The sequence below is a fragment of the Pantherophis guttatus genome, chromosome 1, assembly GCF_059756535.1.
Source record: "Pantherophis guttatus breed Tessera chromosome 1, ASM5975653v1, whole genome shotgun sequence".
In the NCBI taxonomy this organism is placed as follows: Eukaryota; Metazoa; Chordata; class Lepidosauria; order Squamata; family Colubridae; genus Pantherophis; species Pantherophis guttatus.
Window position 1 is genome coordinate 258,861,609 of NC_142063.1, and position 20,433 is coordinate 258,882,041.

At 40.5% G+C, this 20,433-nt stretch overlaps 1 protein-coding gene across 3 annotated transcripts in view; it reads left to right on the forward strand.

Moving 5' to 3' along the window:
* The first annotated feature begins 1,346 nt into the window (after nucleotides 1-1,346).
* LOC117666294 (uncharacterized) overlaps nucleotides 1,347-20,433 on the forward strand; it is a 29,707-nt gene continuing 10,620 nt past the window's right edge. The window contains exons 1-10 of one of the 3 annotated variants that reach the window (XM_034418874.3): nucleotides 1,347-1,932; nucleotides 3,534-3,653; nucleotides 6,273-6,395; nucleotides 7,596-7,715; nucleotides 9,297-9,419; nucleotides 11,065-11,147; nucleotides 13,397-13,522; nucleotides 14,408-14,453; nucleotides 18,791-18,924; nucleotides 20,254-20,382. In XM_034418874.3, coding sequence (XP_034274765.1) covers nucleotides 1,707-1,932; nucleotides 3,534-3,653; nucleotides 6,273-6,395; nucleotides 7,596-7,715; nucleotides 9,297-9,419; nucleotides 11,065-11,147; nucleotides 13,397-13,522; nucleotides 14,408-14,453; nucleotides 18,791-18,924; nucleotides 20,254-20,382 — 1,230 coding nt within the window. In that variant the 5' untranslated portion in view covers nucleotides 1,347-1,706. The remainder of the gene's footprint in view (nucleotides 1,933-3,533; nucleotides 3,654-6,272; nucleotides 6,396-7,595; nucleotides 7,716-9,296; nucleotides 9,420-11,064; nucleotides 11,148-13,396; nucleotides 13,523-14,407; nucleotides 14,454-18,790; nucleotides 18,925-20,253; nucleotides 20,383-20,433) is intronic. The other 2 variants (XM_034418875.3, XM_034418876.3) reach the window with 2 other exon arrangements.

The following is a 20,433-nucleotide window of genomic DNA, read 5'->3' on the forward strand; positions in this document are numbered from 1 at the left end:
AGAATGAATGGCCCAAAATCACAGCTGGCTTTGAGACTAGAACTCACAGTCCCCCAGTTTCTAGCCTAGTGCCTTAAAATACTAGTTGTTAGGACCTTAGTATGATTCCCGCATGTGTCCCTGAATTATCTGTTTTTCTGCTGGTGGAAAGAAGATGGAGGGCTAGATCATCGTGTGGCCAGATTCAGATTAAAAATAATCTTTTAACAGAGCAATCCTATGTGACTGAATTTGCACTAGAGACATTCAGAACATTAATCATAATGGACTCAACCCAATTTTCTAGGTTTACTTGACAGGTTGAATCGTAAATTAGTAAAAGGGCTGAATTTGCATGATAAGGTTGGTCAAAAACGCATTGTAAGCCGCCCTGAGTCTCCGGAGAAGGGCGGCATATAAATCAAATCCAAAAAAAAAAAAAAAAAAGAAAGATGATATCTGCAATTCAGTGTGTTACATGAATATAGCCAATATGTCTCCTTGGAGGTAGATGAGAATGGTGCTTAGTTCACTGAAGTAAATGAAAATGGGGATAGGGTTACAAGGAGAGTACAAGTGAAAGCAAATATGGAGGAATTGGGGAAAATAAAATATAAGAATATGCAAGGGTATCATAAGAACAACAAATAACAAATGCATAGCTTCTTCATATCCATCCTTTGCCACTTTGATACTTTATTATTTTTTAAACCATATGGTATTTATCAATTAGTTACTATGGTTACACATTGTAGTTGCATGGCACAAATTTCATAGCAACTTTATAATGAGAAGAGAACAAAGAAGCAAGATACATCAAATTTTAATTTCTATCATACATTCACTACTAAAGTTACTGTACTATTAATCTTTTTTGTTCAGTCCAATAAGCAGGAGGAAGCTTATATATACGTATATATTTTGTATTTGTATCCATCTTTATTATTTTTACAAATAACTCAAAGTGGCGAACATATCCAACACAATTTCCTCTGCCTATTTTCCCCACAACAATTCTGCTTATGAATACTTTTAGCTAGAATCTGGGCCTACATATTTGGTATATTTGTTTCTTATGTTCAGTTTTACTAACTTCATGCTTGGTGTTTGAATGTAGAACATAGAAAATTGCAAAAAGAGTATAAGTATTTTTCTGTTTTGCACACACGAGGTATTTAGGGCTGTTCTGGGCTTGTGCCAGTCAAAGGGCACTATTGCTTTGTCTGGAAGGAACTGGAACAACCTGTTTAAGTTTTTGTTTTCTTCTCCACTGATTGGCTGATCAATTAAGGAGGTGGGGACCAATATATTTGTTGCTCTCACCTGTGATGTCATTCTATATAAGCATCACCTTTCTTTGTTATCCTGGGAGTTGTTGCTAGCTTTCTAGGACTGTTGGGCTTTGTTTTAATACCTTTTGTTTGAGTCAGGACAAAGGGTGATTCTGAATGCTTCATTTTTTGTTTAATTATTTATTGTTCTCCCGTCTAAAATAGAGGAAAAGGCTTAATTTGGAGTGATTAGATGCAGAGTTAGATTTTCTGTCTGCACTCAGGGAACAATTTGAACTTTTAAATAACTCATCCACATCATATTTGGCATTATTTAGATCTAAAATTTCCAGTACAAGAAATATATGAAATATATGTTTATTATAAAATAAACAAAGTATAAACGCTCCGTTCCTTTTTGCTCTCAGGGTTTTCTGTTGGATTAAGAAAATAAAAATGGGTCAACTGTGTACCAAGTGTGTTCAATTGCTTTACGACTTTGCTGTCTCAGTGAAAACACTGTTGTCAGGTTTGTTGCTTGACATTAGAGAGTGTTTGGCTCAGATCGCTGACTGCCCTTGCCTAAAACGAAAAAATGTTGAAATGAGGCAGCTCTACAAACCTGTTCTTCATCGTTATGAAGAGGAAACTGCCCAAGAGTTTCTGCAACACATTGAAAAAGGTGAGACATTTCTGCTTTGAAAGTGTGTTAGCCAACTCTGTTGAATTGTTTGTTAGACCTCTGCTCCTTTGCTTTAAAGTACTATAAAGTCAGGGAGTCATGTTATTTGTGTTTCTGCTTGTTTTGTTTTTGTGAATAATGGTGGAACAGAGAAAAAGCCTAAATTTAAAGTATCCCAAACAATTATTGGGCAGTTGATTCTCAATTCTAGATTTATATACTAAATCCCTGCTTTTAAATGTGCAGAGTTTTGCTTTAATGTCAATTACCTTGGTTTTTCTTGCCAAAGCTGCTACAATGCACTTTTACATTTTCATTCAGAAATTCTCATTCCTTGGCTGGGCAAGAACCATGATGCCTCGGTTCATGGTGCACCATGATGCACCATGAACCCAGCACATAATAACTGCTGTACAATAATAAGGGCAAAATCAACCATACCTTACCAAGCACTATTTTCGTAGAACAATCCTTCACTTTGAGATAATCATCTTCTCAGATGTACAAAAAATAATGTTTACTTTTCCAATTCCATTACCACATTCTCCACACTCATTACTAAAAAGAGGAAAATCCTAATGTTAGGATCTGGGATATCTGAAATTTTAGTAGCAAATGAATTATGGGGACACAAACAGAGAGACATAAAGAATTTTTATACATACCTAGCAAACTCATGGGTTTTTGATAAAGAGATACATAATGATGAATTGTATCCTTTTACATTTATATTTACCTTTTCTTTATAAATTAAGTTCAAAGTAGTTTATAGGAAACTCTTAAAATACATATAGGGTTGAAATCTATCATTAACTTTCCCTGCAATCACTCAGCATTTTATGCTTATATGTTTCTAAACACATAAAATCCTCACTGAATTATTTGGAGAACTCTCCTGCCTTCCAGATTATTTTTCCCATTGTCTCCCATATTGGGTTGTTCTTAAGCATGTACTTATCCCAAAGATGCTTTGTCAAAAAGCAGCTGGACTTTGTTTTCCTCCTCAAAAGTCCAGTTGCCTTTTGAAAAAGCACCTTTGGGACAACCATAACCTGGATGACCAAGAATCTCCATAGCCATTAAGCATGTACTTACTTCCCTTTTGGGTTATATGATTCCCATATGCAGCATCACATATTCACAATCGATTACATCAGAGTAGATTTGTCAATTTACAGGATTTTGTTAGTGAGATTATGATAACTCCTGGATGAATGAAATCTTAGTTATTGTCAATCTAAATTCATTTGGATCAGATTGTATATTCCCTCAGTAAAGAGAATCTGAACCCAAAATCAGTAAGAACAGAAGATGGAGGGAAATTATACCAAGAAGATGGAGGGAAATTACACCAAGAAGAAAGGGTATCTAAGGGAAGGAAAGGATGCTAAACTATTTTTTTTGAAAGAATTAAGAACAAGGTGAGCATCTTTTCAATTGCTTATTCAGTTCTATCCATATGTTTTCAAAGCATGCACAAAGAATATTTTCATGTCAAAGGATTTTTTCTTCTTCACCTACTTATTTCAGTTCTATGGATTCTTCAATACTTTCACTACTACTGACACAATTCAGAATCTGTTTTTATATTTTTCTCTAAGGTTTTGAAATTTCATCACTTGGCAAGATCTCTTTAGAGGCCTTGAAGACCTTGGCATTTTCTGATCATCCCGGCTTGCAAATGCTTGCTGCTCTCTATTATCTACACATAAGCCAAGACTGTAAGTAAGCAGTGTAATAACTAGGAAATAACTTGGAAACACTTCCCCTCTAGCTGAACATGGATGAACAGGTGTTTTTTTTTTAAATTAAAACATAGACTAATTTAACATCAGAATTTCATACATGCACAATTATATGGAATATTAGGATTCCCAGGGGTTCAAGAGTATGCTAAGGAAGGAGAGTTATGGTGGATTGTAGTAAGATAATACAGGTGTAAAGTAAGTCAAAGCAAGATGGAATGAGGCATCAGTGCAAATACAAAAGATTTTAGTCAAAGTGAAAATTACAGCAGAGAGTAGCAATCCAACAGAGCCTTGGTAGTACAGTGGTTTAATGCACCCTGTAATTAACACAGCTGCCTGCAATTTCTGCAGGTTCGAATCTTACCAGGCTCAAGGTTGACTCAGCCTTCCATCCTTTCTAAGGTAGGTTAAATGAGGACCCAGTTTGTGGGGGCAATAAGCTGACTTTGTATAAATATACAAAAGTATGAAGGCTATTGCTTAACGCATTGTAAGCCGCCCTGAGTCTCCGGAGAAGGGCGGCATATAAATCAAATTAAAAAAAAAAAAAACCAGATAATTTGGTAGAAACTAGAGAGCTGAAGAGAATAAGGCAGAAAGAAGAGAAGAGAATCCTGACTGACTGAGGCCTTTAGATCACCTGACATCATCACCTGACCATGTCCCCAATTTGGGTCTGAGCCTGGTGCTGAAGCCAATGAAGAACACTAGATATGAGGTGCAGGTTTTGTTTCCTTTTATTGAAGCAGTTCAGCAAAAGAGGTCCCAACCAGCAAAATGCCAGGACCCAGAACAAAGGATTAAGAAAGCTTTATACTAAAGCAGAAGGCAGGATAAGGCAAGATATATAAAACAAATAATCCAATAAACATTTTAGTAATGATTTAACAATCATCCTATTGGCCTCTAGCTGTCCCTTTTCCTAAATATTGGCTAATGAATGCTCCAGGAGTTATCTAATACACATTCTATTTGCTCCAGGCCATCCCTATTCCTAATTTCTAGCTGAGCTATGCAAGATGTCTCTTTATTACTTTTATCAGCTTTTTAACCACCCAGAATTGTTACAAGCTTTAGACGCATATATTCCCTGTGAATAAGCATTCTTTGTTCTTACCAGACTGACTCCACAATTACAAGCTTCCCAGTCTTCTTTCAAGTGTATGCCATAACCTTGCTTTGTTTTAGCAGACGGCCAATCAACTAAATGCTTAAAAGTATTTTCTTTGGCTTGCATATTGAGAAGTATCAGGGAAGGGGGAGCCCTTGACTCACAAGACTCTGGGAACTTTGGTGCATAAGAAAAGGAAAAAATTCATATATAAAATTGATGTACTAATCCCATTTAACCGAACCATTTTTCTATAGATGTACTTAATTTAATTCTCAGATTAAATCCCACCTTCCTTTCAAAAACTTGAATGTGAGTTATTCTCATCCCTGCTCTTAAGGAACGACAAATTCAGTGGTGGTATTCAGCCAGTTTGTACCAGTTTGGCCGAACCAGTAGTGGAGATCACTGGTGGGACTGCCCCCACCGCTCCGGCATAAAGATTTAGCCACGTTTTCGAGGCAGGGTGCATGCATGGAAGGCCAAGCGCATGTGCGGAAGGCATGCACGCGCGGAGTGAACCGGTGGTAAGAATATGTGAAACCCACCGCTGGATAAATTGGTTGTTGAGCTTCCCAGCAGATTCATTTGGAAAGATCGAAATGTATCACTGATGCGGAATGTTATATCTTGGGATATAATAAGTTCAGTTGCTAATCAGCAGCTGTTTAACTAGGGTAGCAAACCAGTGGTGGGTTGCTCCCAGTTCTGTCCGGTTCTTGCGAACTGGTAGTAAAAGCGGCGGGAGGCTCCGCCCACCCGCCCGGACGTCATAATGGACGATCTGCGCATGCGCAGAAGCGCACTCCAATTGCGAACCGGTAGTAAAGGTAAGTAGAACCCACCCCTGTAGCCAACATGTAGTTAAATAGGACTTACACTTGCAGAGAGGAGCTTCTTTGTCCTTCACTTTCAGGTGGAAGTTAAGATTACAGTTGAAAGGTGCATACACACATTCTCAGCCTGTGAGAACAGAGTCACATTGCTCTTATTTCTGTGCTGGTTTTCCTGTGCTGGTTTTCCAGTGCTATACTTTTCACCATAGAATCATGCTTAATGGAGGACACACTTTGGCAGGCTGTTTCTTTGGTTTATACACTGGATGTAGAGGAGATTAGAGTTCTCTTTCTAGCATGGAAGCTCAAGGGATCATGGACGAATTTTCTGTCTTGATTCTAGCAACTCGCTCCAATGGAAAGCATGAAATTATTAATCCAATATACTGTGAGGCCTTGCCTTGGAATTGTTGAAGCTGCTACATGAGAACTTTATGTGTATGAAGGCTGGTGTGTAGTAGAATGCATTGTTATCTGCACTGTGTATAAATCAGGAGGGTTTACATAGGATAGATTGGTGGAAGTCATCTTCTGAAAGTGGACTAAGATATCTCCTAGTTACGACTGCTTCTGTGCTTGAACATCCACAGTTCCAAGACAAAATGATTGGTGTTCTGAATGTTCAAATATTTCTTCTCATTTTAGCAGTAAACATCCATCTGTCCCAAGAGCATTTGGAAACATATTATGCTTTGCTGAAGTCTAATGATTTGGAGGTTCAGCAGATTTCATCCTTATCCCTGCTCAGTTTTTTATTAGAAGGAAATGGTGAGTGGATAATCAAGAAATCTCTTTCTGAGAAATTTGAATACAAGACCTGCCTAGAACGTGAGTTCTTTTCAACTCTGCCCCTAAAGAACAATAAGTTGATTTTTTAACTGCCCTGTGGATTCATTTGGAGGAAATGAAATGCATCAGTTGTGCAACTAGATGGATTAGATTAAAATATACATACTGTATTTGCACATTCATTTGATTTGATTTAATTTACATATAATTAAAATGGATATAGTAAAACTTCCAATCGTGTTGAATAATTTTCCTCGTCCGATTAAAACTACGTTGATCCAGTTGCTGGTGATTTGGGGACAGTAAAACCCAAGATTGATAGGAGCACATACAGCATTTTTTGCACCTCAAGTATATAGCTGATAATAAATTTGTTAGATTCTTGCCCCAATAAAATGATTTATTTCATAGGAATTCTGAAAGTGGATTTTACTTCCTAGTCCCATGATGGCAAACCTATGGCACACGTGCCACAGGTGGCATACGTAGCCATATCAGTGGGCACACCAGCTCAGCTCTGGCATGCATGTGCGCACCGGCCAGCTGATTTTCGGACCTTCTGGGACCACCAGAAGTGGGGAAACAGGCTGTTTCCTGCCTCTGGAGGGCCTGGGGGGGTGGGGAAGGCCCGTTTTTCTTTCTCACCTGGCTCCAGATCCTCTCTATGCATCTGGGAAGGGCGAAAATAGCCTTCCCCACTCCCTCAGAGGCCCTCCAGAGGCCTGAAATGGCCCATTTCCCAACTCCCGGTGGGACCGGCAGTGACGTTTTTTGCTTTCCCCAGCCTCCAGAGACTCCTAGATCTGAAGCCAGGTGAGAAAGAAAAACCTGCCTACCTGGCCATCGCGTACCAGGAGTGGGCAGGGAGGGGGGTTGCACGTGAATGCGCAGGGTGGGGTGGGGCACATAGAATTATGGGTGTGGGCACACGAGCGCGCAAACCTCCCCCCACCCCCCGGCATGCGATGGCAAAAAGGCTGTCCTAGTCAAATGGAACACATTTCTCTAGTACTGAGTAATGACAATAGTTTTTTGCTATCTTCAGTATCACTTAAATACTAAATTTCTTCAGTATTGCATTTTAAACTTTGTATGTAAGATTATTTACTATTAAATTTATTTAGCATGAATTAATAATAATGTTTAAGATTATTTATTACTACCTTTGTTTACAAACAGTAACCAAGGAGCATGTCATAGAAATGGATTTACTTGAGCCAATCCTAGAGCTACTTGAATCGGATGATATCACTGTCCAGGGTAACTCCTGTGCCTGCTTAATGATGCTGGCTGACTCAGGTGAGCAGGGTTCCCAAAAGTCAAGCCTACAGTAATGGTTAAGTTCAGCAACAATTCTACTTCCTGCAGTTATTTCTTTTACTTTTTGAGCTCTAATCAACATCCATTTGAGTCTCCCCTAGTTTTATCCTACAAAAACAACTCTATAAAAGAAAAGATGGGCTAAAGACAGTGACTACCACAAAGCCCGCAGTACGGTGATTGAGTGAAGGATCAAAATTAGCTCTCTCTAGCCCAAGTTCAACACCATAATTACTATACTGCACCAAGGGTGGGCTTCAGATCCTTTAACAACAGGTTTCCTGTCCCGTTGCTGGGTGGGTGTGGCCATGGTGGGCATGGCCTAGTTGGCCACCTGCACCACGGTGGGGGTGGGCACATTTTTTGCCCTCCCCAGACTTCAGAGGCTTTCCTTGAGCTTCTGGGAGGGTGAAAACAGCTTCCCCCGGGTTCCAGAGGTCCTCTGGAAGCCGGAAACAGGCCCATTCCCGGACTTCTGGAAACTCCGATAGGCCCGTTCTTTTGCCCTCCCAGACCCTCTGTGCCCCCTGCACTTACCTGGAATGATGAACGGGCCGCATGGTGACTCCTGGAAGGGGTGGGGTGGGGCAGGGCGGGAGGGGCCAACCGGGGTGGCATTTGGGGGGTTCGCTGATCCCCGGCGATCCTTGGCTAGAGGATCGCCTGAACCCTGCCAAACCCCCAGGAGCCCACCCCTGTACTGCACTGATTACAGCTATGAATATTTTCCATTTTCCACACATATCCCCCCCCCCCAATTTGTTTGAAGAACTGTTGAATTATGCAGATATGTACATTTGTATTACATGGATAGGAATGTTATTTGCTTTGTTTATCTTTAGTTCATCTTGAAGTGCAGAACAAGATCTATAGAGCTCTTCAAAGCAAGATCTATAGAGATCTTCAGAAAAGAAGAGGGTAACAGGTGGCCATTATGATGAGGTAGCCATGGATCCCTCAAGATTCTCGGGAATATTCTCTCTCCCTCCCAAATAAAGGCTGCAGTAAATAGCCAGCCATTTTGATTGCAACAGTTGCCATAGAATCTGTTACCTACAGAATCACCCTGGGCCCAAAGAAATGTGTGTCAGATGGCTAGAGTCGTAAACATATCAAGAGGAAAGAAGATGGCAGCCTCAAAACATCTTTCAGCTTTCAAGGCTTGGTACTCAAACCTAAGTTAGCTTTTTTATTTTGTTTTCAGCTAACTGGTGTTTGAAAGAAACTTTCAATCAGGCAGCCAAACTGTCTTTTCCTTGCTGCTTGCTTCTTCTGTTGTCATACCCCATTCCAGAGGGCTCTTCAACTGTTCTCTTCCAGCATGGCACTTCAGGATACATATTTAATATGCTTTGCTTGATTAAAACTTTTGGCCAATTATTATCCCAAGGCAACTTGTAGCAATAGTTCTCATTGCAGGCTTATAACAATACTCATAGCACACATGGCTTGAGAGTTTGCCCAATGTTCCGTCTCCAATCTTGAATGATTGCTTCCAAGCGATCTCCCAACACAGTTAAGCCTCCCTTAATTTCTCTTTTTCTCTGCTGCTTCCTTCAGAGGCCTGTCGGAATGCAATTGCAGCAGCTGGAGGAACTATACCCTTACTTTCCCTTTCTAAATCACATGATATTGGCGTTCAACAAAATGCCATTCAAGCTATTTTCAACCTCACACGATCAGGTAATGTGGCAGCTATGATTTATTTCAATTATGCCAAATGCAAGAATAGCAAAAAAAAAAAAAAAGAGAGAGAGAGAGAGAATTAGAGATAAGTTCCATTGAGGACTTTCTGGTAACATTTGTATTTCAATAATTTTTAGAGAACAGAGTCAAGTTAAACATTCGTGCTTACTTAATTTAGGAAATGCAGAAAATCTATGCAGCAAAGAGTGAATTTGTGAAGCTGGTTGCTGACTATTAAAGCTGTATTCTGTTTGTGGGATCAGTGGGGAGATTTTTATGAACACTCTATTGCTTTGTGGACGTATTGAATTAATAACATATTGCCATTTTGCATTTTAAAACATATAGCATTATATATAGTACAATAATTCCCAGCCACTTTTTAATAACTACATGAGTCCAAATTTCATATAAATGCTACCTCCTCAGAACACATTTTTCTAGGACAAGCAATCTGGATTTTGTTGTCATGTAGAATAAGATAGCCGCATAATTATTTTAATTCTATTTGCAGCCTTTACTAACAAAGTAATTACTCAGCAATTTTATTGTTCATTCACACATGACAGCAATGAAATAAACTGGTTTTATTGCAGGTATGTTTTTGGGAAAATGCTGTTGTGACCTGCCAGCGGCCAGCAGAGCTGGCAAGAAATTCGGACAGTGAGGAGGTTGGGGAGGAACGTGGGCCAGTCCTGGTGTCTGGGGAAGGCTCAGACGAGGGCTCTGAGTTGGAGGCAGAGAGGGGGCCAAGGCCATCTGATAATTCTTTGCTGCCTCTGGAGTCTCCAGAGTCTGACATCAGCAAGGCAGAAAAACAGCGGGAGCTGTTCCCAGTGTGCACAAGCGCAGAGCTGCCAGAAAACAGGAACAATTAAGAAAACAGGGTCGACTTGGGAGTAAGGCTTGGAGATGATTGGCCCCTCCCATAAGACATAAAAGAGAAGCGAACAGGACATGAGCTTTTGCAGGAAGCAATTAGCTCATCTGGTCCAGGGGTGAAATCCAGCAGGTTCTCACAGGTTCTGGAGAACTGGTAGTGGAAATTTTGAGCAGTTCGGAGAACCGGTAGTGGACATTTTGAGTAGTTCCGAGAACCGGCAAATACCACCTCTGGCTGGCCTCAGAGTGGGGTGGAAATGGAGATTTTGCAATATCCTTCCCCCAGGAGTGGGGAGGGAATGGAGAGTTTGCAGTATCCTTCCCCTGCCATACCCACCAAGCCACACCATGCCCACCAAGCCACGGCCACAGAACCAGTAGTAAAAAAATTTGGATTTCACCACTCATCTGGTCAGTAAAAGCTTTGGAAAAGCTGTTTGACTCTGTGCTAAGTTTAGCCTTGCCCTGCATGTGGCAATTAGTTCTCTGGCAGCATTCCAAGGGAGATAAGGTGGGTGTTTGTAAACACTCCCCTGAAAAACAGTTTGAGAAGCTTTTAGGACTGTGAATGGTGATACTTCACAGCCGTATGAATTAAAGAGGTTTGCCGGGACTAAGATTGTGCTGTATACTTTTTAAGGAACCCTAGGTCAATACAAATGCATTTTCTTTAGTTCTAAAGTATATACTTGGGTAGCAGTGGTAATATCCAAGTAACTGATTACAGTTGCCATTTGAGTGTTAATCTGTTCCTTTACAGAATGGATCCAAAGGGTTTTGGTTCGTCAAAGTGCTCTCCCAATTCTCACCCGTTTATTAGAGTCTCCCGACACAGAAGTTCAGGTAAAATGTGTATCCATCCATTCAGTGAAACTTTTGAAACTGAACAAACTAAACCGTAAACACTTGTCTGATGGTTCTGGAAACATAATGCATCATTGAATTCAAAATTGCCCTGACAGAACCTGAATCCTCAACTGAGTTGAAAAGACACAACAAAAGACAAGACTGTCTAACACAGTGTTTCTAAACCTTGGTAGCTTGAAGATGGGTGGACTTCAACTCCTAGAATCCCCCAGCCAGCAGCGCTGGCTGGGGGATTCTGAGAGTTGAAGTCCACCCATCTTCAAGCTTCCAAGGTTGAGAAACACTGGTCTAACACCTTGTAGATGGTGACCGACATTTAAAATAAAGTTTAATGGATGAGTAAGTCTTCCCCGGGAAAGATAAGAGCTATTTGATCTGAGAGCCAGTTGTTCATATTTTGAAAGAAATTGTGAGAGACGCCTTAGCAGCTTAAGCAAATGTGATTTTGTTTCCTTTGTTGCATTTGTTCAGAGGTTTGAAAAAATGTACTTTGGAACAACTCTAGCACTACTTTTTGTTCTTGACTTTTTGTCTGACATACCGTATTTTTCAGACTATAAGACACACTGGTGTATAAAACGCACCAAGATTTCAAAGAGGTAAGCCCTCTGCAGGAGCACTCTGTAGGCCTCCCAAACCCTCTGTGCGCCCCATTTCTGTGAAAAATGGGCTCGTTTTTCGCAAAAATGGCATTTTTGCCCTCCCCAGCCCACAGGAGCTCTCTACAGGCCTCCCAAAGCCACTACACACCCCGTTTTTGGGAAAAATGGACCTGTTTTTTGCAAAACTGGGACACACAGGGTGGGGCTTCGGGAGGCCAAAAATGGCTGTATACGGTGTATAAGATGCACCAACATTTCCACCCTCTTTTGGGGTGGGGGGGGAAATACGTCTTATACTCCAAAAAGTACGGTAATCACAGATGGCCATTTAAGTTTTACATTTTGAACCAATATCCTATTTTCTTTCCATCAATATTATGGTAAGGGAGAATTATATGCTGGGGAAAAAAGTGATGTGCTCCTCCTTCCCTTTCAAAAGATTTTCTGGCTGTGGGCGGGGTGTAGTGGGGAGTGTTGTATGTTTTATGGGCAAAATAGATGTTTTAAATCCCTGGAATATCTTTAAATCCTTTTACCATATAGAAAAATGGCCCTGGACATTTTGCCCTCATCCATTGCAAATGTGTGCCTACAGCTGTGGGATAACATGGGAGTAGAGGGTATTTGCCCCCCTTTCAAAAGTGGCTGCATTATTGTAAAAAAAAAAAATGCCTGAGGAAGGTCCCCCAAACTTTCTTTGTACAATCTTCCTTTTTGTACACAATCAAGTAAAAAAAAAATGGATTTACTGTATTGGGATTAAGGGTAACATTAATAGGAATCCATTTGGGAGAACATCAAGGATCTTCAGGTCGAAAGTAGAAGTAATTGAGGCAGACAATAATTTCCATGCTTCTAAGTATCACAGAAGAGATATATGAATTTCAGTTTATCAGCTAATCTTCACACTTAAGCCCCAATTTATGTAAAATCAGCTTCATCTGAATGGATTGTTGTCACTTTTCCTTTTCCAGAAAGATGTTACAGTGCCCAATCAGAAACATAGGAAGGAAGCTTTCATATGGAATTGTCCCCGGCTGATATTGCTGAAGCTTTGGGAGCCATTTTCTTTTCTTATTTTTTACTTCACTGTGCTTTTCTGTACTTTTTCCTGTTTTCTGCAAAGAGGCAAAAGAATATATTTCTCCACATGGCATGCATTCCATAAGAATCTATTGAAAACTGATTTTAAGTATTAGATTAGCATAACATATGGCCTTTTCTCTCAAACCTAAGCTCTGGTATTAGAATCCTCACATCTACCACAGTCATTTATTTACTCAAGAACTAAGCAATTCCATTTGAATTCACTGCTTACAGAGTTCTGACTTGACATCCCAGAGCTTTGGATAGGATCTTGAGCTCTTAACTTCAACCATTTGTGGTCCTTGATAGGTTTGTGATGGGTTCTTAGTACAGTTTTAGAACTTTAAGCTACACGTGTCTCCATCTCAAACTCCTTACTGTATATATTTTTCATTGCTTTTGTTATGAGTCAAAGGTTCTTACTACACGTTATTCAGAGGTAGACCAGACAACCTGATCTTTATTTTTCCCACCCATGGTAGACTAACTCTTGTCTCTTTACTCCCTCTGTACCAATTTTGTCTTCTGTCCTTACAGTACTACAGTTGTGCTGCTCTTAGTAATGTGGCTACAAATTCACAGCACCACAAAGCTATGCTTCACGTTGGTGACAGGTTTCTTCTGCAGACTCTGCTTTCTCTCTTGTCTTCAGGTGTGGACAAGGTAAAGCTTGGGAATGTTGGATAATGATGACGTTGTATCCATTTGTATATGGATAAAAATGCCAGCAGTAACTTTTTTTGGTCTGGGGAATATACTTTGTCTATGCAGCCTTCCTGGGAGGGTATAGAACCATGATGGTGAACTCATGGCACATGTGCCAGAGGTGGCACTCAGTGCACTCTCTGTGGGCATGTGAGCCGTTGCCCCAGGTCAGTTGTGCCACGCATGCGTGCGTGCCTCCTGCCGCCCAGCTGGTCTTTGGGTCTCTGGGGTGCATGCAGATGGCACGTGCGCATGCGGGGGGCATATGCACATGCACAGGGGCACGTGCAGGGAGGTGCGTGCATATGCGCAGGGGCACATGCAGGGGCCATGCACGCATGCGTGGTGGGTGGGGTGCATGTGCAGAGCCACCCGTGCATTGCATTTTTGGGGGGTTCAGGGCACGCGCCTGCTTTGGGCACTCGGTTGGAAAAGATTAGCCATCACTGGTATAGGACATGGACAGTGATTTTATGACTGACATTGGTAGAACAAATGATTTGGTCTTTTGGGAGGTGTTGAGAAGATTTGTGGGGGAGATTTCAGGATTTTTAAGGACTACAACGAGCTACAGTATTTATTTAATCAATCCACAAAAGCTGCTACTCACACAGATGTAAAACACTGATGGTATAGTTTTAAAGTATCAAAGCTGGGTTACGTTGCGACAGAGAATCTTTTTACTCTCACATTTCTCATATTTGGAGCATGTTCCATCCAAATATCAGGGTGGTAAAGAAAGTGTTCAAATAAAACTAACATGAACCTGTCAGCCACTTAGATTGTTTTTGCAGACAAGAGTGCTTTTTCTCACCTCCTGATTTGCTTGTTTCCTTCAACTAGATTTCAAACCAGGCTTGTATTTGTCTCAGGAATTTAGCCACAAATGGTAAGTAGAGACCTAATATGGGAGTAAAAGAAAAATTGCCAGCAGGCAACCAACAAACCAGTACCCCAGTCATACAGAATAGAAAATGTTTTCCCCCCCTCCATGTTAGTTTGTACTGTGCCTAGCCTTTGGAAAGAATGTTCTCAGCTTGTTCTTTACCCTGTGAAATAGGAAGAACGTTATATTTTGGTTTCAGGCACACCTTTTGTGTTGAAGCTTTTTCTGGTTTAATAAAACTTGCAGTAATGAAGTCCCAGACTAGTCAGACAGGTTTAGAGAAGAGCAGCCCACTTATTCTAAGTCCAGCTATAAGAACATCTACATGATCTAGGGTGGTTTTTCTCATAAGTCCTCTATTTATAAAAAAACAAAAACCAATATCATATTATTTAATATTAAATGTATAATATTATAATGTTATAACAAAATGGTAAGATTGGCTTGGTACATGACATGCATTTCTAGCACTGATGAATTGGAAAAATACTTTTATCAGACTTAGTGTTTCATACTAATAATTAGAAGAAGCTGACAAGAAATGTTTGGTGATAAACTGTCCCTGACCTTGCAACCACTCTATGTTATTATGTTCTTATAATGCAATTATTCCTCTGCGTGTGTTTAAATCCAAATTGCTCTAGCTAGAGTATTCAAGGTCATTAATACAGATTACAGATGTCAAGTCACACTCTTTTATCATCCTAAACTCCCCCAATTATATGCAGTTTAAACTAAACAAAAATTAGTTATAGTGCTACTTTTTCTAACAAGAGGCCGCAGTTAGTCACATACACTATTAGATAATTCTTGAGAAAAAGAAGAGAAAAAAAAGTGTAGTCTATCTGATCCTTTGGGTGAGGAAAAAAGCAGTGACCCCATCGAAAATATATAACATTGACAGAAATTTGAGAAAAAATGGGTTTTTTTTACTGTCACAACAGCTCTGCAAATCTTTTAGAAGAGATGCCTTGTAACGCATAGAAATGTGAACAAAGCATCTCTTCTCCGATCAGCGCAGCAAACACATGGGAAAAAGCAACATAGATGTCTTTGTTTGGTGCCCTCAAGTCAGTCTTGACTCCTGGCAACTGCCTGGACAAATCCCTGCAGTTTTCTTGGCAAGGTTTCAGAGGTGCTTTGCCACTGTCATCTTTCTGGAACTGAGAGAAAGGAACTGGCCCAAGGTCACACAGCTGGCTTTGTGCCTCATGTGGAACTAGAAGTCATGGGCTCCTGGTTTATAAGCTGGTGCCTTAACCCCCACACTGAACTGGGTCCGCTTATATAACATCACCGCCTCCCCTGATTCAGCGGGGCTTGCATTTGATTTCTGGTGGATGAGATAGTTGAGAAAGGACCTTGTCTTTATTTATTTTGGTCCTAGTAAAGAAGCACTACTGTCAGATTTCCTCTTAGATTTTCCTGGATTCTTGCCACCTGGCTAGCAATGTCCTTTGCTTCAACTTTCTATTAATCTTTATATTTTTCAGAGTTTTGGTTTTTGTTTTTTTTTTTACTTTCTACATTGGATAGCGTAATGGATTTACAGGGTACTTAATTATATTTTAAGAGAAAATGGCATTATATTGCAAATAAGGGGCAGCATTACGCTTTCCCAAAGATTTTAATTGGTGGGAGAAATGCACACAAACGCACAGATAAGTTTTGCAGAAGAACTGAGCCATTTGCTTCATTGGTGAAGCATCTCTAACTGGATTCTATAATTGCTACATTTATTAGTATCATTCACTCTGTTAAGTCTGTACATGAATTCAAGTCCAAATGCCCATCTTGGTACAAATTCAGTCCTTTTTTAAGACCTGAAGTGTTACTTTTGTGCTTGTACCGCAAATAATTTTCTGCAAAACCTCAAGCCCTTCACTCCTCAGGATCTTATTTAGATTTGACGTATGTAGTGAACCTAGCACAGAGGTGGAGAACCTATTTCAGTGCTGGATTGAATTGGTGGTTAGCAAACACATGAGGTAGGGTCACATGCCAGTGTAACTGGGGCCACGCTACTGGAAGCACTGAGTGTCCATCATACTCTCCCCCACTCCCAGTGGTGGGTTCCTCCTGGTTCAGCCCAGTTCGGCCGAGCCGGTAGCGGTGATGACATGATGTCACCGAACTGGTTCTCTTTGTTCGAGAGCTTGCCCCCCCCCGGTTATTCTTACCTTTTATTTGGCCCCGCCCTCAATTTTTCGCTGCCTCCCGAGTTCCAGCTGATCGGCTGGAAGGAAAAAAGCTGTTTAAACTCTTGCCGCAGGACTTCAAAGGGCCGCCGTACAGCTGATCAGTGTTAAAAGGCAGTGTGGTGGTAGACCAGTGCGCTCGAAAAACGAATAGGTAGACCAGGACGCTCCAAGAACAAATGGGTAGACCGGGACACTCAAAAAACAAATGGGTAGACCAGGACGCTCCAAGAATAAATGGGTAGACCAGGATGCTCGAAAAACAAATGGGTAGACTGGGATGCTCCAAGAACAAATGGGTAGACCGGGACGCTCCAAAAACAAATGGGTAGACTGGGATGCTCCAAGAACAAATGGGTAGACCGGGACGCTCCAAAAACAAATGGGTAGACTGGGATGCTCCAAGAACAAATGGGTAGACCGGGACGCTCCAAAAACAAATGGGTAGACTGGGATGCTCCAAGAACAAATGGGTAGACCGGGACGCTCCAAAAACAAATGGGTAGACTGGGATGCTCCAAGAACAAATGGGTAGACCGGGACGCTCCAAAAACAAATGGGTAGACTGGGATGCTCCAAGAACAAATGGGTAGACCGGGACGCTCCAAAAACAAATGGGTAGACTGGGATGCTCCAAGAACAAATGGGTAGACCGGGACGCTCCAAAAACAAATGGGTAGACTGGGATGCTCCAAGAACAAATGGGTAGACCGGGATGCTCAAAAAACAAATGGGTAGACTGGGATGCTCCAAGAACAAATGGGTAGACCGGGACGCTCCAAAAACAAATGGGTAGACCGGGACTCTCCAAGAACAAATGGGTAGACCGGGACGCTCCAAAAACAAATGGGTAGACCAGGACGCTCCAAGAACAAATGGGTAGACCAGGATGCTCAAAAAACAAATGGGTAGACCGGGACACTCCAAGAACAAATGGGTAGACCGGGACGCTCCAAAAACAAATGGGTAGACCAGGACGCTCCAAGAACAAATGGGTAGACTGGTACAGCTCTGCAAGCAGTTAAAAGCCTGGTAGACCAGTATCTCTGTTAAATCCTAAAGAATTGTCACATGACCATCAAACTACACCCACAAAATAAGCCACGCCCACAGAACCAGTAGTAAAAAAATTTAGAACCTACCCCTGCCCACTCCCATACACCCTTGATGCTAATATTTTCTTCAACATTATTAACCAGATCCAGATATTGCCTTTCTGATTACTGTAGCTGAAAGAAGAATATAGTCCTTTATGACTTAGTTTAATGACCTTTCAAAGATATGACAGCACTGAAAAAAGTGACTTATGACCGTTTTTCACACTTATGATTGTTGCAGCATCCCCATGGTCACATGATCAAAATTCAGATGTTTAGCAACTGACTCATATTTATGATAGTTGCAGTGACCAGCAAAGTCAAGGGGGAAGCGAGGTTCACTTAACAACTGTGTTACTAACTTAACGACTGCAGTGATTCACTTAACAACTGTGGCAAGATAGGTCATAAAATGGGCGAAACTCACTTAACAAATGTTTCATTTAGCAACAGAAATTTTGGGCTCAATTATATTCATAAGCCAAGGACTACCTGTATGCAAGCATAAACATTAGACATTTTACAATAAACGTGTACCTTTAAACTTTCAATATTTATGGAATGGACTTTAATTTACGAAAGTCATACGCCTTAGTTGTAAGTGTGGCTATTCTGACTATTATATCCCTCTGATGATGTTATTCAGTCTGGATAATGATTTGTCATGTGTCTCCTTGGCTTTGAATGAGCTTTCTGTATTCCAGTCCATGCCAGAAGGGGGCATGACTGCTTTAAGCTTTCTTCTGATGATAACATTAATACTACCTGGATTTTTAGTGAGATCAGGGCTAACATGGCTTAATTATTTTGATCAGAGACTAGCTTTTTTATATCAAGTTTAGTTTGTCTTTTTGTTGATTTTTCATGAAACAGAGCTCAGGATCTAACCACTGTATTGATATTATGTAGAATTCTCTGTTTCTAGGAGACAGATGAAGTAATTTGACTCTTTTAAACTTGGTGAAGTGCTTTATTCTCAAGTTCTTTTTGCAGAACAATTTTTGTTGATTGACAGACAGCCTTAAGTAGTGTTCTTCTGTTGCAGAGTTTGTTCTGACCAGTCTTGTTGCCATGCATATCCAGTCCCGCCTTCTTCCTCTCTTGACATTTAGCAGTAAAGAGATTCAGCAGAATTCAGTAATTCTCCTCCAGATATTATCCCAACACTCAGGCAACCAGGTACATTTTTTTCTTAATACCTTTGGATCGCCTTTGGATCGCTTATGAGATTAAAAGCATTTTGTGATAGGACAAATGTTCAAACAGGCATGCTTCGTACTGTATATCTATATGACAGGAAGTGTTCACAGTTTTATGTTATTCAGAGGTATGATAGTTCTTTTGATACTTTAATTCATAGAATTTTATTGGGGAGATGGGAGAGTGTCCCATTAACAGGGTTTTTATTCATAACTCTTCTATATTTTTCTACTATCGTTCCATCTCTCTAACTGAGATGGAACCTTTTTCTTCTATTTTCCTTATTACTCAGATATTCAGCATAGTGTACTTGTTTCTGCGCTATGTTTTATCTTTAGATTGGTAGGGTACCTTCTTTAACTTTACTTGCCTATCAGTTTCCTTGCAAACAAAGAATATTTATTATTAAAAATGTACCTACCTTGATAGGTTAATAGCTCTCTCCTTCCTGCTGCTTATTTAGATCCTTTGTCTCTTCCAGTTTCCACCTGAGATTTTTTTCAAACTGACAAGTAAATTAATGGTATAACTCCTTTTTGTTGCATTTGTGATCAGTTTTAGTTATTAGTACTGTACAGGAAGTCTTCGACTTACAACAGTTCATTTAGTGATGGTTCAGAGTTAGAACGGCACTGAAATAAGTTTCTTACGTCCAACGACCATTGCAATATCCCCATGGTCCACATTTGGACACTTGGCAACTGACTCAGATTTATGACGATTGCAGTGTCACAGAATCATGTGAGTCCCCTTTGGCAACCTTCTGACAAGCAAAGTCAACGGGGCAAGCCAGATTCACTTAACAATGGTGTTACTAACTTAACGACTGCAGTGAATCACTTAACAACCATGGCAGGAGAGGTAGTAAAATGGGGCAAAACTCACTTAAGAAATGTCTCACTTAACAGAAATGTTGGGCTCAATTGAGGTTGTAAGTTGAGGACTACCAGTATTGGAAAAAGCTATCCATGATTGGATAAAACTTTGAATGATTGGTACTCAGTGGAAGTATTTATATTGCTGTTTATTGAATTAACCAGCTGTAAGAATAGCACCACTCACTGGCTTTTTTAATTGCTTAACAATTTAATAATGGCACAGGTTTTTTTGGCCCCAACTGGGTATTATTGCACAGAGATGCTCTGGCCCTCTCCCTCCCTGTCTGTGATGATACTGGGCAACCTTGGCTCTTTGGTGCAACATTACCTGGCACCTGCAGCTGTATTATACTAATTTTGTATATTACGTGCAGATTGTAATCGAAAAAGTGCTCTTACTGTATTTTAAACGCTATTCTAATCTTTGCAGGATGCCCTGATGTCTGATGAGATGCTGCAAATTTTGGGGGAACTGTTGCTTACCTGGAGAACAGACCCAGTAATTGTTGGCCATATGGCTTGCCTCATCAAAAATCTCAGCCTTTCTAAAAACATACAGGCAAGTCTCAAGTAGTTTTGCATATTGATCCACATATTCAATTCACAATTC